The 25,295-nt window shown below is 51.8% G+C and overlaps 2 protein-coding genes and 1 pseudogene across 2 annotated transcripts in view; 2 read left to right on the top strand and 1 right to left on the bottom strand.

Annotated features, from left to right (window-relative positions):
• LOC139272873 (telomerase protein component 1-like) overlaps positions 1-23,017 on the top strand; it is a 70,871-nt gene extending 47,854 nt beyond the window's left edge. Inside the window, exons 19-30 of the mRNA XM_070888979.1 lie at positions 218-394; positions 865-985; positions 1,746-1,867; positions 8,364-8,477; positions 10,309-10,426; positions 11,890-12,084; positions 14,540-14,721; positions 15,507-15,657; positions 16,005-16,184; positions 19,181-19,273; positions 19,968-20,100; positions 22,800-23,017. Of these exons, the coding sequence (XP_070745080.1) occupies positions 218-394; positions 865-985; positions 1,746-1,867; positions 8,364-8,477; positions 10,309-10,426; positions 11,890-12,084; positions 14,540-14,721; positions 15,507-15,657; positions 16,005-16,184; positions 19,181-19,273; positions 19,968-20,100; positions 22,800-22,963 (1,750 nt within the window). The 3' untranslated portion in view covers positions 22,964-23,017. The remainder of the gene's footprint in view (positions 1-217; positions 395-864; positions 986-1,745; positions 1,868-8,363; positions 8,478-10,308; positions 10,427-11,889; positions 12,085-14,539; positions 14,722-15,506; positions 15,658-16,004; positions 16,185-19,180; positions 19,274-19,967; positions 20,101-22,799) is intronic.
• Positions 1-25,295, bottom strand: part of LOC139273490 (zinc finger protein 850-like) — a 298,805-nt pseudogene that overhangs the window by 183,814 nt on the left and 89,696 nt on the right.
• LOC139272872 (telomerase protein component 1-like) overlaps positions 24,326-25,295 on the top strand; it is a 52,480-nt gene continuing 51,510 nt past the window's right edge. The window contains exon 1 of the mRNA XM_070888978.1: positions 24,326-24,389. The gene's annotated coding sequence lies outside the window, so the exon portion shown is untranslated. The remainder of the gene's footprint in view (positions 24,390-25,295) is intronic.

The following is a 25,295-nucleotide window of genomic DNA, read 5'->3' as shown; positions in this document are numbered from 1 at the left end:
GCCCAGGGTGTGAGGACGGGAATGCTGGGACTGTGCCATGGAGGGTGGAGCCAAGTACCTGGCCTCACAGTTCACCTTTCGCACCTCCTGTCCTCCCCTGGTCCTCCCCCCACTGTTTCCCCACCCACCCTCCTCTGGTCCCCCTCCCCTGCCCCCCCCTTTCTCCCTTTCTCCCCCTCTCTCTCCCTCCCTGACGTGTCTCCTTCCACCCCCACAGGTGGCGGACTGTGCGAGTCTTCGTGTCCTCGACGTTCCGGGACATGCAGGCGGAGCGTGACCTCCTGACCCGCTGCGTCTTCCCCGAGCTGCGGGCCCGGGCTGCCCGCCATTTTGTGTGGGTGCAGGAGGTGGACCTGCGATGGGGCATCACCGAGGAGGAGTCCCGCGGGAACAGGTGGGTATCAGTCGCGCCGGGGTATCAGATTTCACAGGGGTTGTCATCATCCATCTGACCCCCTCGTCTATCTGACCCTCGCCCCATGGGCACAGTGTTCCTCCCCCTGACCCTCTAACCCCTGGGCACAGTGTCCCTCAGACTCCCTGACCCTCGCCCCCTGGGCATGGTGTCCCTCGCCCCTCCCCCCCCCCCCCCCCCCCCCACCACAGCCTAAGAGAGCCTCCTCCTAACTCATCACTGCAACACCGCACATCGCACACCCAGTCATACAAGAAACTCGGGATATGAAACACTCTGTCCCTCCGATGATGGTGCTTCCCCACACCGTCCCTGCCCACTCCTGCACTGATTCTCAGTCTGTCCCTCCAAGTATGGCCCTGCCCCGGTCCCGCTCCTGCCCCTGCACCGGCCCCGCCCCCGCACTGCCCCTGCCCCTGCACTGATTCTCTGCTTGTATCCACTCGCAGGCAGTTGGAGCTTTGCCTGTCCGAGGTTTCCCGCTGCCAGCTCTTTGTGGGCATTCTGGGGGAGAGATATGGCCAGATCCTGCAGGAATACTCGTTACCCAACCTGCCTCAGTTTGAGTGGGTAAGGATGCCAGCTCACATACTCCGGTAGCACTTCTGTTCCCGCGGTTTCCGGAATCAGCTCGGGATGATTTCACCATGTGACCGATAGGATCCGGCACCTTGTTCCAGTTACACTGGTGTCCCAGCTCGTTTTAAAGCAAAGACTTGCATTTAGATAGTGCCTTTCACATCCTCGGGACGTCCCAAAGTGCTTTACATCCAATAAAGTATCTTTGAAGTGCAGTGACTGTTGTAATGTAGGAAATGTGATAGCCAATTTTTGCACAGCAAGCTCCCACAAATAGCAATCTGTTTTAGTGAAGTCGGTCGAGAGGAGAACTAGTGTCTTGGGATCTTTTGTGCCCACCTAAAGAGGGGCCCTCGGTTTAACGTCTCATGCAAATTGATGGCACCTCTGACAGCGCAGCGCTCCATCGGTACTGCACCGGGAGAATTGGTCCTCAATTGTGGGGCTCGAATCTCTGAAGTTGGGACTTGAATCCACAACCTTCTGACTCCAAGGCGAGAGTATTAGCACTAAGCCAGGGCTGACACCGAACCCATGCTGTACTTGGCCTAGTAGTGTTTGATGGGAGAGTGTAGATGGAGCTTTACTCTGTATCTAACCCGTGCTGTACCTGCCCTGGGAGTGTTTGATGCGAATATGCATGTGTGAAATAGCACTATGAATGGGCTCCTTGTTACAGATCTTGCAGGGCTCAGCACTGTGGGAGTCTGACTGACTGAAATCTCCAACTTTCTCCCACTGTATCTCGCAGGTTAAGTCCTATCCACGAGGACGTTCCATCACCGAGTTGGAAATTGTGCAGTTTTTGCAACAGAAGAATGACTGCTCAAGTGAAACGTCTTTCTTCTACACCAGAGACCCTGCCATACTGAGGTAGGAGAGAGTGAGGAGGATCAATTAATGTGATTTTATTGAACTACTGGTCAACCTTGCGTATGAGTGGCTGCAGTTATTTGTAGGAGATTGGCGTGTTTGTTTAGCTTTGTTTGTTGTAACAGGCCAGGGGAGGTTACAGCGCCACCTCTGGAGGATGAAAGAACAACAGGAAAAGAATGCTGCCGATGCTGGAATTAGAAATGAAAACAGAGAATGCTGGAAATACTCAGCAGGTCAGGCAGCCTCTGAGAGAAACAGCGTTAACCATGGCCTTTCATCAGAACTGGGAGATGTCCAAGTTGTTCAGCAAGCACAGAGGCAGGGAGAAGGAAGTGGAAGGATACAAAGGGGAAGGTCTGTGATTGGGTGGAGGGCAGGTAGGTGGACCAAACGCTCAAACCTTCCATATGGCAGCACTCGCCCTGGTGTACTCTACAGCGGAGGGAGCACTGCTCCTCCGGCATGGCCATCAGGTCGGTATGTCAAATCCGTTGATGTCCAGCTGAATTCTACGATGAGAATTATCACTGGTACGCTTTTATCAACACCAACACCTTGGCTGCCCATGCTTGCAAACATCGCACCAGCACACATATGCCGTCTCCAGAGCATACAACCACTACACAAACAAAGACATGCCGATTCAGGCTGACTGGAACAACCTACCACCAACCCGTCTCAAATCTCGATGGCCATTTTGGACCATCGCCAAAGCCCTTCAGCGATTCCCCATGGACTCGATGACTGATGGTGAAATGCTTGGAAGAACTGCGACATACGGAATGGATTCCTTCTAGAGGACCCCACAGTACAACCTATAGGATCAAATATTCCTCGCAAACACTGGACAACCATCAACCGCCTCCGAACCAGTCATGGTAGATGCTGCCACCTTCTCCATAGGTGGAAGATTAGAATATCCCCATCATGCGATTGTGGAGCTCCTAATCAGACCCTGGAGCACATCATTGAGCACTGCCCTCAGAGGGAATTCGCAGGCAGCCTATAAGATATCCACGCTGTTACACCTGAAGCTTTGGCCTGGATATCTGACTTGGATATTGACATTTGATTTGCTTTGCTACTACCATACGGATGGAGAAGGGTGGAGGACAGGTTAGATTAAATGACGAAAGGGACGATGGTGCAAGGCAAAAGGGGGTGCTAACGGGACAAGTAAAGAAACACAAGATGGATCTCGAGGTGACGTAAATGGCAACAGCCGAACCATGACCAGCACCTCCTGTCCGAGATAATGGGAGCGGTGGTTATGATGGGGGATCTGGGTGAGGGAAATAGTGGGTCGCACATTAACTTTTGACCCTCTGGGATCTTGGGGTCAAATCCAGACCCAGACATGGGCGACAAAGCTCTCCTCTGTTGGATGGGGTTAAGAATCCAAGATGTTCTTGTCAATTAAGTTTATTTACAAAACTTAGACAGTCCAACTACCTCTACCACTAGTGAGGACTAAGAGGGGAAACAGCAAGAGAACAGCAACACCTCCAGGATCCGCTCCATCGCACACCTCTCTGCCATGTATCGGTGTTTCTTCCCTTCATTGTTGCAGGATCACTATCCCAGAGCTCCCCACCAATACCGTTGTGGGAGCACTGTCGCCCCAAGGACTGTACCGCTTACACTCTCTGATGGACTCAGTGGGGCAGGGGGACAGACACTGACCTTTAAAGGGGTTTGGGTCCATTGGCGTTGTGTACAGTGGGAGTGAATGGGAAGGGGTTGGGTCCATCATCATCATAGGCAGACCCTCGGAATCGAGGAAGACTTGCTTCCACTCTAAAAGAGTCCTTAGGTGGCTGAACAGTCCAATACGAGAGCCACAGTCCCTGTCACAGGTGGGACAGATAGTTGTTGAGGGAAGGGGTGGGTGGGACTGGTTTGCCGCACGCTCTTTCCGCTGCCTGCGCTTGATTTCTGCATGCTCTCGGCGATGAGGCTCGAGGTGCTCAGCGCCCTCCCGGATGCACTTCCTCCACTTAGGGCGGTCTTTGGCCAGGGACTCCCAGGTGTCAGTGGGGATGTTGCACTTTATCAGGGAGGCTTTGAGGGTGTCCTTGTAACGTTTCCTCTGCCCATCTTTGGCTCGTTTGCTGCGAAGGAGTTCCGAGTAGAGCGCTTGCTTTGGGAGTCTCGTGTCTGGCATGCAGACAATGTGGCCTGCCCAGCGGATCTGATCAAGTGTGGTCAGTGCTTCGATGCTGGGGATGTCGGCCTGATTGAGGACGCGAATGTTGGTGGGTCTGTCTTCCCAGGGGATTTGTAGGATCTTGCGGAGACATCGTTGGTGATATTTCTCCAGCAACTTGAGGTGTCTACTGTACATCGTCAATGCCTCTGAGCCATACAGGAGGGTGGGTATTACTACAGTCGTGTAGCTTATGAGCTTGGTTGAAGTTTTGAGGGCCTATCTTCACACACTCTTTTCCTCAGGCGGCTGAAGGCTTCACTGGCGCACTGGAGGCGGTGTTGAATCTCGTCGTCAATGTCTGCTCTTGTTGATAAGAAGCTCCCGAGGTATGGAAAATGGTCCACGTTGTCCAGGGCCACGACGTGGATCTTGATGACTGGGGGGCAGTGCTATGCGGCAAGGATAGGCTGGTGGAAGACCTTTGTCTTACAGATGTTTAGCGTAAGGCCCATACTTTCGTACGCCTCAGTAACTACGTCGACTAGGTCCTGGAATTCAGCCTCTGTGCACAGATGCAGGCGTCGTCCGCATATTGTAGCTCAACGACAGAGGTTGGGGTGGTCTTGGACCTGACCTGGAGACGGCTGTCATGTATCCTACATGTTTACTGCTTGTACTATTACAAGGTGTGCCACCAGAGGGCACGGCAGTGGGAGACTTGTAGGTTACCTGTACAAGTGTGCCAGGCCTAGTATAAAAGGCAGGCCACCGTGTGTGATCCTCACTCTGGAGTTGCATTAAATGGAGTAAGGTCACTGCAGTTCAAGTACAACACATTGTCTCATGGAGTCATGATCAGAGCATCTGAAGACATAACAATTGGCGACGAGATTACGGACTTTCATGCGAAAATGGCTAACTTTGGACATTGCAGCAGTTCGCCGATGGTGATGATTGGGATGCCTTTGTGGAGAGGCTTGACCATTTCTTCATAGCAAGCGACCTGGCAGGCCACAATCCAGCCACACTGGCTGATAAGCGCAGAGCTATCCTGCTAACCAGTTGTGGGCCCACCGTCTATGGCCTCGTCAGGGACTTGCTGGCACCAGCGAAGACAATGACCAAGACGAGCTTGTAACGCTGATTCAAGAACAACTCAAGCCCAAAGAGAGTATCCTCACAGCCAGACACTGGTTTTATACCCACCGAAGGCCAGGAGATCACAAAATATGCTGCAGACCTCAGGAGACAGGCTGCACCATGTGACTTCGCCAACCACCTCACCGAAGCACTGCGGGATATCTTTGTCATCGGAATCGGCAACGAGGGCCTTCTTCACAGGCTACTGTCTTCTGCGGATACCACGGTCACACTGCAGAAGGCCATCGCCGTGAGCCAGGCATTCATGACTTCGACCTGCGGCTCTAGGCGGATGACTCATCCTCAGGACTCAAACCCGGCAAGTACTGTACACACAATGGCGCCTTTTAGAGGCTGGACTGTAGAATGTGACTCTCCTCAGGGGAGAGTGAACAGGCCCCCAAGTCCCTTAACTCAGTCCGCCGAGGGGGGCTAATCGAGTAGCACCATGCTGGCATTGCGGAGGAAATCACTAGGTTCACCAGTGCCGTTTTAAAGATTGTGTGTAAAGGCTGCAGCACAAAGGGCCACCTCCAGCGAATGTGTAAAAGAAATACGACTCACTGTGTTGAAGAGTCTGCAGATGGCCATGAATCCAGCGTGGATTATGAAGCGATAGAGAGGTAGCTCAGCCCCACGATGAGGTGTATGGCATGTTTACCTGCACTACAGAATGTTCCCTATTGAGGATGGAAGTCGAAATAAATGGCGTTCCAGTCTTCATGGAAGTGGACATGGGGGCGAGACAGTCAGTAATGAATCAAGAAGCCTTTGAGAGGCTATGGGACAATCAGGCTGAACGACTCAAGTTGGTCCTAGTTCAGGCAAAGTTACGCATCTACACCAATGAACTTATCCCAGTCGTTGGTAGTGCGGATGTAAAGGTACTCCATGATGGCGCGGTGCACAAGTTATCCCTGTGGATTGTTGCAGGTGATGCACCAACGCTACTCAGAAGAAGGTGGATGGAAAAGATCCATTGGAGCTGGGAGGATTTCATCCCTCCAGCAATCGACATCCCTCGTGCTCCGAGGCAGGGCAGGCCCTCACCTGAGGTTGGGTCCGGTGTCGGGGAGCAGACCAGCGTGGTGCCCAGGGCACGCACCTCTCGGCGCGACTGCTTGGAAAGGATCCAGCTGAGACGACCCGAACGCACCTTCCAGGCTCCAATGGAAGGACTCCGGAGGAAAAAAATCAGATCCAAAGGCGACTTCCCAGCCTCGGTGGCAGAACCCAGGGAGAAGAGGATCACGGCAGTCGACATCGTGGATGGAAGAAAGATGGCGCCCAAACCACGAGGTGATGCGCTGAAGAAAAAGATGGCGGCGGCCAGACCACGAGGTGCAGCGCTGATGGAGCAACACCTGGCACCCAGCAAAGAGGATTGGAGTAAAGATAGCAAGGCTCCCTTCAAGGAGGCCAGCAACACACCACACTTAAAGGGACAGTTCCACATTCTCAATCAATGTAATAGCAACTGAGTTAGATGTAAAATGAGTAATTGACGATCAGAGTTGTGTACATGCAATAAGCAAGGAAATGTACGATTGCGATCGGAGCTACAGTTTATTTACAATGAGTAATGAAACGTTGTGTGATGTAGGATTTCAACTACATTTAGTTAATGCAGTAGGCAAACCCCCATCGGGAGCACATGGCTCCAGCGAGCTTACCCAATGCTGTAGCCTGTGTCCCTGGGACCAGAGTAATGCACCATGGAGTGTGGCCACAAGTAGCTAATATAGACCAGCAGAGCAAGTGATCTCAGGAGATCAACAGCACCGGTATAGATACCCTGCCCCTGATCGGCTCTACCTCTCAGGCACCCAATGGCACCAACCGCCACGGGCCTCAGGCGCAGCCCCCAGACCCTATAGCCACCAAGGCCATACCCGGGAACGAAGAGTCACCCGCAACGGTTCTCCCAAATGGGACCGGGACCAGCCAAGATCCCAAACCAAATAACGCCAGGCAAGCGAGTCAGCAGTTCCCTGTGCACTGCTAGACGACTGCTCCTCAGGGAGCAGCAGCGACCCGGGGTGCAAGGAGAGGACAGGGAGGTCACAGGCACCTGTGAACCTGCCCGACGCTAGGAGCAATGGCAAAAGCCCCGAGAGCAAGCAACTTGAGCCAACTCACTGCCAGCACTGGGCAGTGCACAGTCACCAGACTTCCTGGACACCAGCCAGCAGTTCTGGCACTAGTTTGTCCTCGCGCACCGGTGCTGATCCCTTGTACTTATTCCAAGTATATATCAAGTATGTATCTCACCAGTCAAATGTGCTTACCTCACAACTGTACCACAAATGTAATCATGTAAATGCAGTTTTTTTTTCTGGATTTGAATGTATATGAATGTAATGAGCCACTGGCACAACCTGTATGTGGGGGGTGGGTGGGGGGGAAGAGAATGGAGTGGGCATGGACACACAAACACAAACCACCTCTACTGCCAACGAAACACCAACCACTCACCCGAGATAGAAAAACCTGCCAAGGGTCAACCAGATGGAGCTAAGCCCAGAGCACAGTCAATGCAAAGGCAATTTGCACTAAGGTCCTGGGGGAGAGTGATGTATCCTACATGGTTATTGCTTGTACTATTACAAGGTGTACCACCAGAGGGCACTGCAGTGGGAGACTTGTAGGTTACCTATTCAGGTGTGCCAAGACTAGTATAAAAGGCAGGCCACCATGTGTGATCCTCACTCTGGAGTTACATGAAATGGACTAAGGTCACTACAGTTCAAGTGCAATACATTGTCTCATGGAGTCTTTATTGGAGCATCTGAAGACATAACAACGACGAAGGTTAAACTGGTTCTGTAGTTTAGTTCCACTCCAGCGGGGAGCTTGTTGGCTTTGAGGTGGAGCATGTCAGCGAGGAAGATTGAGAAGAGAGTTGGGGCGATGACGCAGCCTTGCTCGACCCCGGATTGGGTCTGTAATGGATCCGTTGGTAAGGATCACGGCCTGCCTGTCGTTGTGGAGCAGGCGGAGGATGGTGCCGAACTTTTAGGGGCATCCGAAACGGAGGAGGACAGTTGGGTCCACTGACTCTCGCGGTTGGATCCATTGAGATTGTGCACAGTGACTGGGAAGGGTTTGGTCCATTGGGATTTGATCTGGAGAATGGGTTGTACCTTCAATCCCAGTTTGATACATGGGCCCCATTCCTGACAGACTCCACTTCTCTTTGGTCAGGTCACTGCCAGAGCAATGGATGTCAGACTTCGCAGCAGAGTCAGAGGAAGGGAAAACAAGGATGGCAGATCTGAAGAATCAAGTGAAGGAAGCAGGGTTACTGGCCCTGGAAAAGTAAGCACGAGTGTTTATTGTCCCTCCGAATCCCTGCCTGCTCCCTCTTACTCCTGTATCTGCACTGTAGAAATTGAGACCGATCGAGCTGTCTCCCACACTAACCCATTTTGCCACAGAAACCTCAGCACTGTGGGATACCTCCCCTCCCTCAGTACTTTGGGACTTCTACTCACTCTGTCTCCGCCACCACCGCCCCCCCCCCCCCAATAGCGCTTGGTTCCCCCCCACCCTCCTATCTCTGTGACAAATTACATCCTTTGTGACTGTGACAAAGGTAAACTATCCCTCCTCTTGGACCTGTCTGCAGCCTTTGACACAGTTGACCACTCCATCCTCCTCCAACGCCTCTCCACCAATGTCCAGCTGGGTGGGACTGCACTCGCCTGGTTCCATTCCTATCTATGTAATCATAAGCAGAAAATCTCCAGCAATGGCTTCTCTTCCCATCCCTGTATCATTACCTCTGGTGTCCCCCAAGGATCTATCCTTGGCCCCCTCCTATTTCTCATGTTGCCCCTTGGCGATGTCATCTGAAAACGCAGGATCAGTTTCCACATGTGTGTTGATGACACCCAGCGCTACCTCACTGCCACTTCTCACAACCCCTCCTCAGTCTCTAAATTGTCAGTCTGCTTGTCCAACATCCAGTTCTGGATGAGCAGAAATTTTCTCCAATTGAATATCGGGAAGACTGAAGCCATTGTCTTTGGTCCACGCCACAAACTCCGTTCCCCAGCCACTGACTCCATCCCTCTCTCCAATTTCTGCCTGAGGCTAAACCAGACTGTTCGTAACCTTGGTGTCATATTTGACCCTGAAATGAGCTTCTGACCATGTGTGACATAACTAAGACCGCCTATTTCCACCTCCATCACATCGCCCGTCTCTGCCCCTGCCTCAGCTCATCTGCTGCTGAAACCCTCATCCATGCCTTTGTTATCTCTAGACTTGACTATTCCAGTGCTCTCCTGGCTGGCCTCCACATTCCTACATAAACTAGAGGTCATCCAAAACTCGGCAGCCTGTGTCCTAACTTGCACCAAGTCCCGGTCACCCATCACCCCTTTGCTCGCTGACCTATATTGGCTCCCGGTTAAGAGCAACGCCTTTATTTCAAAATGTTCATATTTTCCAATCTCGCCATGGCCTTGCCCCTCCCTATCTCTGTAATCTCCTCCAGCCCCCCCCCCCCCCCCCGAGTTGTCTGCGCTCCTCTAATTCTGCCCTCCTGACCATCCCTGATTATAATCGCTCCAATCGGTGGCCATGCCTTCTGTTGCCTGGGCCCCAAGCTCTGGAACACCCTCCCTAAACCTCTTCGCCTCTCTATTCTTTTAAGGTGCTCCTTAAAACCTACCTCTTTGACCCAGATTTTGCTCACCTGTCCTAATTTATCCTTATGTGGCTCAGTGTCATTTTGTGTCTTATAACACTCCTGTGAAGCGCCTTGGGATGTTTCACTATATTAAAGGCGCTATATAAATGCAAGTTGTTCTCTGCGCTTCTGCTATTCTGCCCTCTTGCACATCCATGATTTTAATTGCTCCACCATTGGTGGCCGTGCCTTCAACTGCCAAGACCCGAAGCTCTGGAAGTCCCTCCCTAAACCTCTCCACCTCTCTCGCCTCCTTTCTCCTCTGTGTTTCTTGCTCAGCCACCTCCCCGCCTTTGTCTCTCGCGAGGACTCTCTCACTCCGTCTCTCTCTGTTGTTTCCTCTTCCACCACCGGCTGGGTTCAGCTAACACAGCACCAGTGCAAGAGTCCATTTTTTCCATTTTATATATTTCTGAATTTCTTTCAACCAGTTTCTGGTCTGTTTGTTTTCAGCTACGGCAGCGAGTGGGGAGGGGAGGCCCACGGGCGACCGTGCCTGAAGGGATTGGAGGAGTTTGGGACCAGCATCTTCAGCAGTCTCTGGAAGGCCATTGTCAGTCAGCACTGTCAGGTCAGTGCACCCAGCTCAGACCCAGCTCTGCCCAATCTACAAGGGGCAGCCGTTCCTATCGGAGGAGATTTACCCACTGACCCGCCTCTTCGAGGGCGGGAGACTGGGACTACCTGAAGTACTCCTGAAGGTGGCCTGTTACCCGGGCTGCAGTCAGACACGGGGCAGCCTGTTCCCCAGGCTACAGTCAGACACGGTGCGGCCTGTTCCCCGGGCTACAGTCAGACACGGGGCAGCCTGTTCCCCGGGCTACAGTCAGACACGGGGCAGCCTATTGTTTAAATAAGAACATAAACATAAGAAATAGGAGCAAGAGTAGGCCATTTGGCCCGTCGAGCCTACTCCGCCATTCAATAAGAAAATGGCTGACCTGATAATGGACTCAGCTCCATTTCCCTGCCCGCTCCCCATAACCCTTTACTCCCTTATCGCTCAAAAATCTGTCTATCTCCACCTTAAATATATTCAATGACCCAACCTCCACAGCTCTCTGGGTCAGAGAATTCCACAGATTTACAACCATCTGTGAAGAAATTCCTCCTCATCTCAGTTTTAAATGGGCGGCCCTTTATTCTGAGACTATGTCCCCTAGTTTTAGATTTCTCCATGAGGGGAAACATCCTCTCTGTATCTACCCTGTCAATTCCCCTCAGAGTCTTATACGTTTCAATAAGATCACCTCTCATTCTTCTGAACTCCAAAGAGTTTAGGCTCAACCTGACCTCATAAGACAACCCTCCCATCTCTGGAATCAACCTAGTGAACCTTCTCCTGAGCTCCCTCCAATGCAAGTTATATCCTTCCTTTAAATGTGGAGACCAAAACTGTGTGCAGGGAATGTCTCGGATTGAAAAGATTGACCAAGTCTCTTGCGATGTAGTCCCACCCTCCATCCAGTATTACACCAGGCTGCCCTGCAGCGAGGCTGAGATTGGATTTTCAGCGGGACACGGAGCTGGGATAACTCCCATCTTCCCAACCCCAGAGTGGGGAGAAGCGGGAACAGGTCAATCGCAAATGTAGCAGCGTTACCGAATGGGCGGGGAGGGGCTCTGAACGGCTCTCGGGGCCCTTTTGCAAACATGGCACCTCAAGAGTGTGCCGCGGCATCAGATCAGACGTTAAACCGAGGGCCCTGTGTGCTCTCGAGTGAACGTAAAAGATCTCACGGCCACTATTTTGAAGAAGAGCTAGGGGGAGTTCTGCCCGGTATCCTGGATGCAATATTTATCCCTCAACCAAACCTAAAAACGGGTGATCTGGTCGTTATCGCACTGCTGTTCTGTGGGATCTTGCTGTGCGCACATTTGCCTGTCACGTTTCCTACATTACAACAGTGACCACACTTCATTAGATGGGAATCCCTTTGGGGCGTGTCGAGGTGATGGAAGGTGGCTGTGTAAATGCAAGGTTCCCGTGCTCTATCTAACGCGCTGGAATTGTTTTCTGTGTCTGACCGACAGGCGGAGTGCGGCCTAGAGGCGAGATTGGCGGCTGATGAAGACGCCCTTCAGGACGGCTTCCTGGAGGCCCAGAGCTGTCGGCAGTACGGCCGTGTCCAGCAGCTGGCCGCGGCCACCTCCGCCATCCGAGAGCGGCGGCAGGGAGGCATCTTTATCGTCCACGGCAGGCCCAGTGAGGGGAAGACCGCCTTCATGGTATGCAACATTCTAGATTATTCCGCTTACTCTCGTCTTTGGATCGAACAACTCCCCTTGACATTCTATGGGCGTCACCATTGTCGAAACCTAACCCACCAGCAGCAACCTGGCCATCACCAATGATCAGAAGCTCCAGCGGACCGGCTGAGTAAATGCCGCAGTTACTGTGTAGACCACGGAGAGTGGTTCACCTCCTGACTCCCCTCAATTCTCGCCGCCCCCTACACGTCCCCATTTACAGTACTGTATTCAGTTCTGGGTACCGAACCGCCAAGGATATACTGGCCTTGGAGGGGGAATGTGCAGCGCAGATTCACCAGAATGGTACTGGGGTTAAAAGGGTTGAATTACAGAGGATTGTATAGGATTACTTTGGATATACTGCACAGAAACAGACCATTCGGCCCAACCAGTCCGTGCCGTTTATGCTCCACTCGAGCCTCCTTCTGTCTTTCCCGATCTAACACTATCAGCATAACCCTCTATTCCCTTCTCCCTCATGTGCTTGTCGAGCCTTCCCTTAAATGTATCTATAGTATTTGCTCCAACCACTCCCTGTGGTAGCAAGTTCCACATTCTCAGCACTCTCTGGGTAAAGGAGTTTCTTCTGAATTCCTCATTGGATTTCCTGGTGACTATCTTATATTGATGGCCTCTAGTTATGCTCTTCCCCACAAGTGGAAACATTCTCTCTGTGTACACTCTATCAAAATCTTTCATAATTTTAAAGACCTCGATTAGTTCACCCCTCAACCGCCTTTTTTCAAGAGAAAAGAGACCCAGCTTATTCATCCCTTCCTGATATGTATATCCTCGCATTTCTGGTATCATCCTTGTAAATCTTTGTACCCTCTCCAGTGCCTCTATATCCTTTTTATAATATAGCGACCAGAACTGTACTCTGATCCAAACAAGGTGCATCTGTCTGCGCTCCCTCCCCCCCTCCCGCTCCTGCTGCCCCGTGGTCGGACACTGTGTCAATTCCTCTGCCTCTTCCTCCTCCTTCTCCTCCACATGATGGCCTGATGTGGAGGGTTGATCAGAGGATTGCTGCGCCTGTGGCTGGTCATCTGGAAGTAGAAAGCAGCAGAGCAGGGGGCAGGGTGACATGAGGAAGGTCACATGGCACAGACTCATTGGAAGGACCATCACTACTCCATTATATTGAGTCCAGAGACACTGTATTATACTGTCCCGACCCTAGTCCACACCCACTGTATCACATTGCCCCGACCCTGGTCCCCATACACTATCACATTGTCCCAACCCTAGTCCACACCCACTGTATCACATTGCCCCGACCCTGGTCCCCATACACTATCACATTGTCCCAACCCTAGTCCACACACACTGTATCACATTGCCCCAACCCGGCCCAGGCAGTGTGCAGGACTTTCCCTCCATATACAAGCGGGGGTCAGCACCCCCTCGGGCAGTTGCCCGACCTGAGATGTTGATGAGGTCTGCCACTCGCTCCTCCAGGTCGGTAAGTGGCAGGGTCTGAGGCGGACCGCCGCCTGTCCTCACCTGCTCACAGCGACTGTGTGACTTCTTTCCCTGCAAAGATGAAAATGGAAATGGTTACCAGAGGGTCCATGTGCTCTTGTGGCTCACACACACATAGTTACCAAAGCACTTCTATCATACAGTCTGAATGTAACCGATTCCGCTGTTTAATGGCCTTGGAAGTTGCACGTGGTTCATCAGGAGGACATCGAAGTGCGGAAACATCTTATGAGATCTCAAAGCAATAATGTGTAAAGATCATTCGTGGCAAATAGGGTGCCACACTAAGCCAACATGTGTCATGCATTTTAGGAGGCAACCCACAGAGTACTGAGAGACAGCAACAGCATGAGAACAAATAGTGTGTCAGATTTATAATTAAAGTGATAAAGGAGTGCATCAATAAAAATTGTACTCACTCTAACGACCCTCGAAAGATCATAAACTTTTTCCGGCACTGCTTCCCACTCCCGGCCACTGTGTCTGAGGCAGTGACCTCCCCTGTAATCTCCCTCCAGATTCTGTTAAATATGTCTGGCAGGGGTCTGGATCCACCTGTCCTGTGTAGTTCCTGCCATCTCCTCTCCACAATCTCCACAAGGGCTTCGTTAGCCTCTTGTAAAAAATCGTCCCGCACACTGCCTGCTGTCTTCCTCCATCATCAAAATCCAATAATAAAATGGTTGGTTCAACTCTGGTTGTACTGCGCACATGCGTGGCCGCGCCCTGCATTAGCATTTCAGATCGGACAGCAGACCAGAAACGCGCGAAGAGGAAAAAAAAAATTGCATATGCGCAGAATGGGTGATTTTTTTTTTTAGGTTTGGAACCTTCGGCAAACGGGCGAAATCGCAAAAAGCCAAAAATGCAGAATGACGTGGAACTGCACCCCAACGAGTAGCGAGATTTCACTAATACACACACTGCACCTTGTCTCCCTCTGTAGGCCAGCCTGGTGACCAAGCTCGGTATCAGTGACATGGAGAAATGTCCGGGGCCGTCCGATCTCCTCTTTCACTTCACAGCGGCCAGCGAGAGAGCTCAGGATGGCACCAGCATGCTTTACCGGCTCTGTGTGTTGCTCAACAACAGGTTGAAAAGACAGCAGGAGGTCCCGAGGAGTTACAGGTGAGGAGGGCACTGTCCCTAGTACTTCAGCAGGGTAAGGGTCGCTCACTGTAATGGTACAGCATCACCTTATTGAGCAGGGTAAAGGTCGCTCACTGTCACTGAACAGAGTTGGTATTTATTGAGCAGGATAAGGATTACTCACTAACTGTGGAGTCACTGTACAGCAGGGTAAGGATTACTCAGTAACTGTGGAGTCACTGTACAGCAGGGTAAGGATTACTCAGTAACTGTGGAGTCACTGTACAGCAGGGTAAGGATTACTCAGTAACTGTGGAGTCACTGTACAGCAGGGTAAGGATTACTCACTGTGCAACTGTAGAGTCACTGTACAGCAGGGTAAGGATTACTCACTGTGCAACTGTAGAGTCACTGTACAGCAGGGTAAGGATTACTCAGTAACTGTGGAGTCACTGTACAGCAGGGTAAGGATTATTCACTGTGTACAGCAGGGTAAGGATTATTCACTAACTGTAGAGTCACTGTACAGCAGGGTGAGGATTATTCACTGTGCACAGCAGGGTAAGGATTATTCACTAACTGTAGAGTCACTGTACAGCAGGGTAAGGATTATTCACTAACTGTAGAGTCACTGTACAGCAGGGTGAGGATTATTCACTGTGCACAGCAGGGTAAGGATTATTCACTAACTGTAGAGTCACTGTACAGCAGGGTAAGGATTACTCAGTAACTGTGGAGTCACTGTACAGCAGGGTAAGGATTACTCACTAACTGTAGAGTCACTGTACAAGAGCGTATGGCTCAGACCAGTATCTTCTCCACAGAGGCCTTGTGTTGGAGTTTCATTCTCTCTTGGACCATGTGGCCCATTCTCAGCAGCGACGGCACTTGGTGCTGGTCATCGACGGTGCCGACTGTGTTCAGACCGAAAGAGGCCAACGCACATCGGACTGGATCCCTGAGCACGTGCCACGTGTGAGTATCGACGTGATGTACTCTTGTATTCCAACTCCTGCACTGAGGTGTCATCCATGGCCCAGTGGCTCTCTCTCTCTCGCCTCCGAGATATGTTCAGGTTTCCAATCTAGCTCCGGACGTTTCAGCCCCACAATCCAGGTCGACACACGGTGCCAGTACCCTCCCTCTCTGTGTGTCTGTCTGTCTGACTGTCTGTCTGTCTGTCTGTCTGTGTCTGTCTCTCTCTCGCTCTCTCTCTCCTATTCTATTGTCTGTCTCTCTCTCTCTCTGTCTCTATAAAACCTGTGACGTTTCTCAGAGTCAAGCAGGTTGATAGTTTGAGCCGCCTGTGTTGTGTCCCTCAGGGTGTGACGCTGGTGCTGAGTGTCACGGAGGACTCCTTGCTGCATTGCGTTCTGGCCAAGAGCAAGGGGGCCGTGACCATCCGCCTGGGCCCATTGGAGCCGCTCGACAGGTCAGAGGTCGTGCGCCGGAGCCTGGCCATCTACGGCAAAAAGCTGGAGGAGTCGGCCTTCAACAACCAGGTGAGGGCGGAGCGGGCGGGCGAGCGCTGGAACATAAACAGGAGCAGGAGTCAGCCATTCGGCCCCTTGAGCCTGCTCCGACATCCAATGAGATCATGACTGATCTTCGACCTCAGTTCCACTTTCCCGCCCATATCCAACTGGATGGACCACTTAAATTTCTCATTCTCCATCTCCCCGTATTCAGGCCAACGCTCCCCGTTGGTGTCAGCTGTGGCTCGGTGGGTCCTCTGAGTCAGAAGGTCGTGGGTTCAAGTCCCTGCTCCAGAGACTCCAGTCCCATAATCCAGGGCTGACACCCCCGGAGCCAGTACCGAGGGAGCGCTGCACTGTGGGAGGGGCAGTGCTGAGGGAGCGCTGCACTGTGGGAGGGGCAGTGCTGAGGGAGCGCTGCACTGTGGGAGGGGCAGTGCTGAGGGAGCGCTGCACTTTGGGAAGGGCAGTGCTGAGGGAGCGCTGCACTGTGGGAGGGGCAGTGCTGGGGGAGCGCTGCACTGTGGGAGGGGCAGTGCTGAGGGAGCGTTGCACTGTGGGAGGGGCAGTGCTGAGGGAGGGACAGTGCTGAGGGAGCGCTGCACTGTGGGAGGGGCACTGCTGAGGGAGCGCTGCACTGTGGGAGGGGCAGTGCTGAGGGAGCGCTGCACTGTGGGAGGGGCAGTGCTGAGGGAGCGCTGCACTGTGGGAGGGGCAGTGCTGAGGGAGCGCTGCACTGTGGGAGGGGCAGTGCTGAGGGAGCGCTGCACTGTGGGAGAGGCAGTGCTAAGGGAGCGCTGCACTGTGGGAGGGGCAGTGCTGAGGGAGCGCTGCACTGTGGGAGGGGCAGTGCTGAGGGAGCGCTGCACTGTGGGAGGGACAGTGCTGAGGGAGCCTCCGCTGCACTGTGGGAGGGTCAGTGCTGAGGGAGCCTCCGCTGCACTGTGGGAGGGTCAGTGCTGAGGATGCACTGCACTATCGGGGGGGCAGTACGGAGGGAGCGCTGCATTGACGGAGCTGCTGTCTTTCGGATGAGATATTAAACCGAGTCTCCGTCTGCCCTCTTGGGTGGATGTAAAGGATCCCACAGCCGCTATTGGAAGAAGAGCAGGGGGGAGTTCGCCCCGGTGTCCTGGGGTCAAGATTTATATTGCAACCAACATCACTGCAACAAATCAAATGGTGAGGTCATTTATCACATTGCTGTTTGTGGGAGGTTGCTGCACACACATTGACTGCCGCATTTCCCACATTACAAGAGTGACTACACTTCAAGAAAAAAAAGTACTTTGTTGGCTGTAAAGCGCTTTGGGACGACCTGAGGCTGTGAAAGGTGCTGTATTAATGTGAATACCTTCAGCTGCCTGGGCCCCGAGCTCTGGAACTCCCTCCCTAAACCTCTCCGCCTCTTTACTACTTTCAAACCCTCCTTAAAACCTACCTCTTTGACCCAGCTTTTGGTCACCTGCAGCAATTTCTTCTTCTGTGACTCGGTGTTAAATTTTTTGTTTCATAATACTCCAGTGAAACACCTTGGGATGTTTTACTACATTAAAGGCGCAATGTAAATACAAGTTGTTGTTGTTGTTGTAGCGTTTCTTTCTCCAGATTCCAACATTATGGCTCCATTTTCCCCAAAGCTTTTTTTTGGTGTACTTGAGTTGGGCCCGAGTACGCCAAACAAATGTTCTAAGTTTCCCGTTGGATTTCTTCATTTTGGTGCAGCCTAACCTGTCCTTTAGTTTTGGGGGTGGAGCCTTGATCGGCGCCAAAATGATCGCATTGCCACGGTAACCAGGGACACAATGTGAGTTGAGGTTGGAAAGTGAAACATACAGCCAGCTCCCAACACATTAAAACACATTGCAGCAACTTGCCTCCAATTATTAAAGTGCCCCACCCCCCCCCCAACCCCCAATGCCGGTGCTGATCCCCTCCCCATCCCAGGCCGAAGGGCCTCCCGGTTCGCTCCCCCATCCGCCCCTCGCCCCGAGTTCCTTTCCGGCCCGCCCCGAGCCCCAAGTGTCTTGCTGGACTTCTCGCCTTTCCCTGGCCGAGTGGCCTCCTCCCTCCCAGTCCCCGCACCTAACTATACCCAAAAGGCTTCTCCCTCTCTCTCACCCCCCCTCTCTCTCACCCCCCCCTCTCTCTCACCCCCCCCTCTCTCTCACCCCCCCCTCTCTCTCACCCCCCCCTCTCTCTCACCCCCCCTCTCTCTCACCCCCCCCTCTCTCTCACCCCCCCCTCTCTCTCACCCCCCCCTCTCTCTCACCCCCCCCTCTCTCTCACCCCCCCCTCTCTCTCACCCCCCCCTCTCTCTCACCCCCCCTCTCTCTCACCCCCCCCTCTCTCTCTCTCACCCCCCCTCTCTCTCTCACCCCCCCCTCTCTCTCTCACCCCCCCCCTCTCTCTCTCACCCCCCCCCTCTCTCTCACACCCCCCCTCTCTCTCTCACACCCCCCCTCTCTCTCTCACACCCCCCCTCTCTCTCTCACCCCCCCCCTCTCTCTCTCACCCCCCCCTCTCTCTCTCACCCCCCCCTCTCTCTCTCACCCCCCCTCTCTCTCTCTCACCCCCCCTCTCTCTCTCTCACCCCCCCCCTCTGCTGCACTTGCCGGTGCTGATTTCCTTAACTCTCCAGAAGGTTTTTCTGTAGAGGCCACATACACTGGCCTAAGCAGAACTGGAGTAACTCTCAGCTGGCTAAAGTTGCCTAAGTGTCTAGAATTGGCACAGGTGGCAGGTTACTCCCCCTTTGGCTGAAAAAAAATTACCTACAAAATGGTGACTAACTGAGTTACGCTGGTGCAAATTGATCGGGGAAACTGTGGTTTTTAAACTTAAGCCAAAAAAAACAGCCTGCTCCAAAAAAATGGTGCAGATCACTGGGGAAAATTGAGCTCAACAACAGTGTTTCCCTCATTACACAGTGACTACACTCCAAAAGTACTTTATTGGCTGTAAAGAGTTTTGAGACGTCCATTGGTCGCGGAAGGCGCTATATAAATGCAAGTCTTTTTCAGATGCGGCTGTTGGTCATCAAGAAGGAATCTCACAATCCCCTCTTCCTGAAGCTGGCGAGCGAGGTGCTGCGAGAGTTCGGGGTCTTCGAGAAGGTTGGTGTGTCGGTGACCTTTCAACACCCCCTGTCCCCTCCTTCCCCCATGTATCTTTGTGGCCTTTCACCTCTGCCCCCTCCCCCATGTGTCTGAGACTTCACCTACCACCCCTCCACCCGTGCGTTTGTGACCTTTCACCTCCCCGTCCCTGCTTCACCACCCCCTACCCCGCCAGCACCGCTTCCCAGTAAAGGACTGCACAATGTTTGACTGCTGCCATTCTGTGCTACACAATTAGGTCTGGACTTCACCTCACAAGCCGTGTCATAAAGGACCCGGTCAATCCACAGACTACGGAGATTTGACCCCAGGTCCCAGAGGGTGAAAGGTCAGTGTCTGACCCCACCCAGTTCACCACCAAAGAGAGGAGACCTTCATCCCCTCTGCCTGGGGCTGTGGGCTGTGATTGTTGGCGGGACATTGAAGCCGCACTGATTACAGCGGAGTCCCGATCCTTTCCTGGCCCAGGGGAGTCGCTGGATAGTGACTGGGAATCCTGGCTAATCCCCCTCCACCCCCACAACCCGGTGAGGGGAATAGAACCTGGCCTCTTCCTACCCTGAGGCACACAATTCACTGCCCAGAATTCCCCGCCCCACCCCCCCTCCAGCCCTCGCCCCGTCACTGTTTCTCTTGCGGCATTCTCGTGCCTCGCTCGTTCACCAATCCGCCTCCTCTGTCCTTTTCCCAGATTTCGGAGCAGATCCGTGCCCTGCCGACGACACTGCGCCTGTTGATCCAGCACACGCTGGGCTGCCTGGAGGAGCAGCACGGAACGGGAATGGTGACCTTCGCCCTCAGCGCGCTGAGCGCCAGCGGGAAAGGTAAGGGAGCATGTTCATTGTATCGCAGAGCAATTGGGAACAGGAGAAGGCCATTCAGTCCCTTGAGCCTGTTACACCATTCCATTATATCACCTCTGATCTGTAGCCTAACTCATTTTAACTGCCTTGGTTCTGTAACTCTTAATACACTTGCCTAGCAAAAAGCTACCAATCTCGGTTTTGAAATTTTCAATTGACCTCCAGCCTCAACAGCTTTTTCGGGGAGAGAGTGTCAGATTTCCAGCACCCTTTGTGTGAAGCCGTGGTTCCTGAAAGCACCCTCAACTGCCTGGCTCTCATTTTAAGGTGATGCTCTGTTGTTCTGGACTCTCCCACCAGAGGAAATGGTTTACTCCATCGACCATATCGAATCATTTAATCCTCTTAAACACTTCAATTAGTTCAGCCTTTATCCTTCTAAACCCAAAAGTCTATGCAGCCTGTCCTCATTGTTTAACCCTTTCCGCAGGGTCCAGTCGACAGGCAAACCCTCCTCATGGATTGTAAGTTGTCATTTACCCACAGCCAGATGTGAGAGATTGTCCGGGCAGTTAGTGGGCTTCTCATTGGCTTTTACAGGAGAAATTATAAAGAGGAATAAGAAAATGGCAGAGAAATTAAACAAATACTTTGTGTCTGTCTTCACGGAAGAAGATGCAAAATATCTCCTGGAAACTGTGGAGAACCAAGGGTCTAGTGAGCATGAGGAACGGAAAGAAATTAGTAAATTTTATTAATAAAAAAATAATATTGGAGAAATTAATGGGACTGAGCCGATAAATCCCCTGGACCTGATGGCCTACATCCTAGGGTTTTGAAAGAGGTGGGTATAGAGATAGTGGATGCATTGGTTGCCATCTTCCAAAATTCCATCGATTCTAGAACGGTTCCCGTGGTTTGGAAGGTAGCAAATGTAACTGGGCTATTTAAGAAAGGAGGGAGTGAGAAAATGGGGAACTACAGACCAGTTAGCCTGACATCAGTCGGAGGGAAAATGCTCGATTCTGTTATTAAGGATGTGGCAACAGGTCACTTAGAAAATAATAAGATTGGGCAGAGTCAATACTGCTTTATGAAAGGGAAATCGTGTTTGACAACTCTGTTAAATTTGTTAAGGTTGTAACTAATAGAATAGATAAAGGGGAGCCAGTGGATGTGATGTATTTAGATTTTCAGAAGGCATTCGATAAGTTGCCACACAAGAGATAATTAAACAAAATTAGGGCTCATGGGATTGGGGGTCAAATACTAGCATGGATTGAGGATTGGTTAATGGACAGAAAACAAAGAGTAGAAATAAACGGGTCATTTTCGGGTTGACAGGCTGTAACTAGTGGGGTGCCACAAGGATCGGTGCTTGGGCCCCAGCTATTCACAATCTATATCAATGATTTGGATGAGGGGACCAAATGTTATCTATCCAAGTTTACTGATGATACAAAGCTAGTTGGGAATGTAAGTTGTGAGGAGGATGCAAAGAAACTTAAAGGGGATATAGACAGACTGAGTGACTGGGCAAGAACATGGCAAATGAAATATAATGCGGAGAAATGTGAAATTATCCACTTTTTTAGGAAAAATAGAGTATTTTTTAAACGCTGAGAGATTAGGAAATGTTGGTGTTCAGCGGGACCTGGCTGTCCTTGTACACGAATCACTGAAAGTTAACCTGCAGGTACAGAAGCAATTAAGAAAGCAAATGGTATGTTGGCCTTTATTACAAGAGGATTTTAGAGTAAGAATAAAGATGTCTTACTTTAAAGTTATTTAGGGCCCTGGTGAGACCACACTTGGAGTATTGTGTACAGCTTTGGTCTCCTTACCTAAGGAAGGATATACTCTCCATAGAGGGAGTGCAATGAAGGTTAACCAAACTGTTTCCTGGGATGGTGGGGATTGTCCTATGAGGAGAGATTGAGTAGATTAGACCTATATTCTCTGAAGTTTTGAAGAATGAGATGCGATCTCATTGAAACATACAAAATTCTTACAGGGCTTGGCAGGGTAGATGCAGGGAGGATGTTTTCCCCCTGGCTGAGGAGTCTAGAACCAGAGGTCACAGTCTCAGAATAAGGAGTTGGCCATTTAGGACCGAGATAAGACATTTCTTAATTCAGGGTGGTGAATCTTTGGAATTCTCTACCCCAGAGGGCTGTGGATGCCCGGTCGTTGAGTATATTCAAGACAGATGTTTGAATATCAAAGGATTAGGATTGTCCAGGAAAGTGGAGTTGAGGACGAAGATTAGCCATCTCATTGAATGACGGAGCAGGCTTGAGGGGCTGAATGGCCAACTCCTGCTCCTAATTGTTATGTTCTTTTATCTCCTCCATTAATCCTGCTGAGATACAGCATGGGCACAACTCCCTTACACTCCCTTCACAGATGCTGACTGACCTGCTGAGATTTCCAGCAATTTCTGTTTTTATTCCAGGTACAGCACGGGTTAGATACAGAGTAAAGGTCCCTCTACACTGTTCCATCAAACACTCCCAGGGCAGAGAGAGGAGACGTTCATCTGCTCTGTCTGGGGCTGGACGTGACCACTGCGGCCTGAGTGTGAAAGGTCACTGTCTGACCCATTCCCTCAGCCAGTCCGTGTTTGTTTTCCGATACGTAAGCCTGGTTAAGTTATGACCAAGGTGCATTCCAACTGCGGGAATGTTGATCGTGTGTTCTGTCCGACTTTCCATTCTCAGGTCTGCGGGAGAGAGACCTTTATTCCATCCTGTGCACCAGCAGCGGGCTGCGGACAGGAAGCCCCCCACCGCAGTGGGAGGAAGTGATGCAAGAGACCCTGAAGCCGAGCAGGCCCGTTCCCATGGCGACCTTTGCTGGCCTGCTGCGGAGCCTCCGATGGTAAGGAAACTAACTCCCTCCCTAAAGCTCTCTACCTCTTTGCTCCGCTTCACCAAGCTTTTTGGTCACCTGCCTTAATATCTCCTTTAAATAAACGCACTTGGCGGCCATGTTTTCAGCCACCTGGACACTACGCTCTGGAATTCCCTCCTTTAGGGGGGTGGGGGGTGGATGAGGACGAGGACTCCGTAACGGTGATAATCGGACAGAGGGGGCTGAAGGTCTCTCTCTGCTGGGGGACTGGGTGGAGGCGACAGGGTGTCAGGCACACTGACCTTTCACCCTCTGGGACCTGGGGTCAAATCCAGCCGTAGACAGAGAGGGGGGGAAGGTAGGTGTTTAGGGGGCTACCATTGGTACTGAGCCCCACACAGAGCAGGAAGGGACCAGTTCCACCCTGCCAGGCCTGTGCAGTGTGAGCTGATCCTAGCCTGGGGGTGGGTGGTGTAACGGGATGGTAGAGCTTTGTATTCTGGGAGGACGGAGATCCAATGAACAGAGCAACTTCCCTCACCGCTCTGCTGTGGGATGAATGGCTCATTCTCATTCTTTGTTCTCTTGCCTGTGTCTTTTAACTTTGTTCCTGGGATGTGGGCGTCGCTGGTAAGACCAGCATTTTTTGCCCATCCCGAATTGCCCTCGAGAAGATGGTGGTGCGCCTCCTTCTTGAACCGCTGCAGTCCGTGAGGTGAAGGTACTCCCACACTGCTGTAGGGGAGGGAGATCCAGGATTTTGACCCGTTGATTATGAAGAAACGCGATATATTTCCAAATCAGGATGGTGTGTGACTTGGAGGGGAACGTGGAGGTGGTGGTGTTCCCATGCGGCTGCTGCCCTTGTCCTTTTAGGTGGTAAAGGTCGTGGGTTTGGGAGGTGCTGCTGAAGAAGCCTTGGCGTGTTGCTGCAGTGCATCTTGTAGATGGTACACACTGCAGCCACGTTGTGCTGGTGGTGGAGGGGGTGGATGGGATGCCAATCAAGCGGGCTGCTTTGTCCTGGATGGTGTCGAGCTTCTTGAGTGTTGTTGGAGCTGCACTCATCCAGACAAGTGGAAGGTATTCCAGCACACTCCTGACTTGTGCCTTGTAGATGGTGGAAAGGCTTTGGGGAATCAGGAGGTGAGACACTCACCGTAGAATACCCAGCCTCTGACCTGCTCTTGTTGTCACAGTATTTATGTGGCTGGTCCAGTTAAGTTTCTGGTCAATGATGACCCCCGGGATATTGATTCTGTCTGTCTCTGTGTGTGTCTCTCTCTCTCTCTCTCTCTCTCTCTCTCTCTCTCTCTCCAGTATTCTGGGGGTCTGGGCCCCTGCAGAGACACCCAGCTCTCGGCTCCACCTGTCCAACAACCTGTGGCGGGCGGCTGTGCAGCTGCGGTACCTGAGGGACAATGGTCGAGAGAAGCTGATACATCTCTACCTGTCAGGTGAGCTTGGCCCCTGGTTCGCCGCGGGCTGCGTTCTATTGGAGGGAGTTGTGCTGCGGCTCCCCTGGTGGCTCCGGGCACCACTCAGTGGGTAGCGCACTTGCCTCTGAATCAGAAGGTTGTGGGTTTAAGTCCCACTCCAGGGACTCGAGCACATAAATCTAGGCTGACACTTCAGTGCAGTGCTGAGCGAGCGCTGCACTGTCGGAGGTGACGTCTTTTGGATGAGACGTTAACCGAGGCCCCGAGGTGGACATACAATAAGGACATAAGAATCAGAGAAGCAATAGGCCATTTGCCCTCTCGGCATTCAATAAGATCATGGCTGATCTGATCCTGGCCTCAACTCCATTGAGAAATGTTTAAAAGCCAGCAGAGAACAACTTAAAAAAAATGATTGAGAGAAGATAGATTATGAAAGTAAACTAGTATGAAATATAAAATCAGAATGTAAGAGTTTCTACAGGTACATAAAAAGAAAAAGAGTGGCTAAAGTAAATATTGGTCCCCTGGAGGATGAGACTAGGGAATTAATAATGGAGAACAGGGAAATGGCAGAGATGTTGAACAAATATTTTATATAGGTCTTCACAGTAGAAGACACTTAACCCATCCCAATAGTGGATAATCAAGGGGCTATAAGTAGGGAGGAACTTAATACAATCACTATCACTAATGAAGTAGTACATGGTAAAATAATGGGACTAAAGGCAGACAAGTCCCTGGATCTGATGCCTTACATCCTCGGGTCTTGAGAGAGGTGTCTGCCTGAGGAAAAGAGTGTTTGAAAACCAGGCCCTCAAATCTGCCATCAAGCTCATGGTCGACAGGGCTGTATTAATACCCACCCTCCTGTATAGCTCAGAGACATGGACCATGTAAAGTAGACACCTCAAGTCGCTGGAG

This window comes from Pristiophorus japonicus, chromosome 9 (assembly GCF_044704955.1).
Source record: "Pristiophorus japonicus isolate sPriJap1 chromosome 9, sPriJap1.hap1, whole genome shotgun sequence".
Lineage (NCBI taxonomy): Eukaryota > Metazoa > Chordata > Chondrichthyes > Pristiophoridae > Pristiophorus > Pristiophorus japonicus.
Note: the sequence above shows the minus strand (reverse complement) of the source record. Positions and strands in the feature narration are given on the sequence as shown.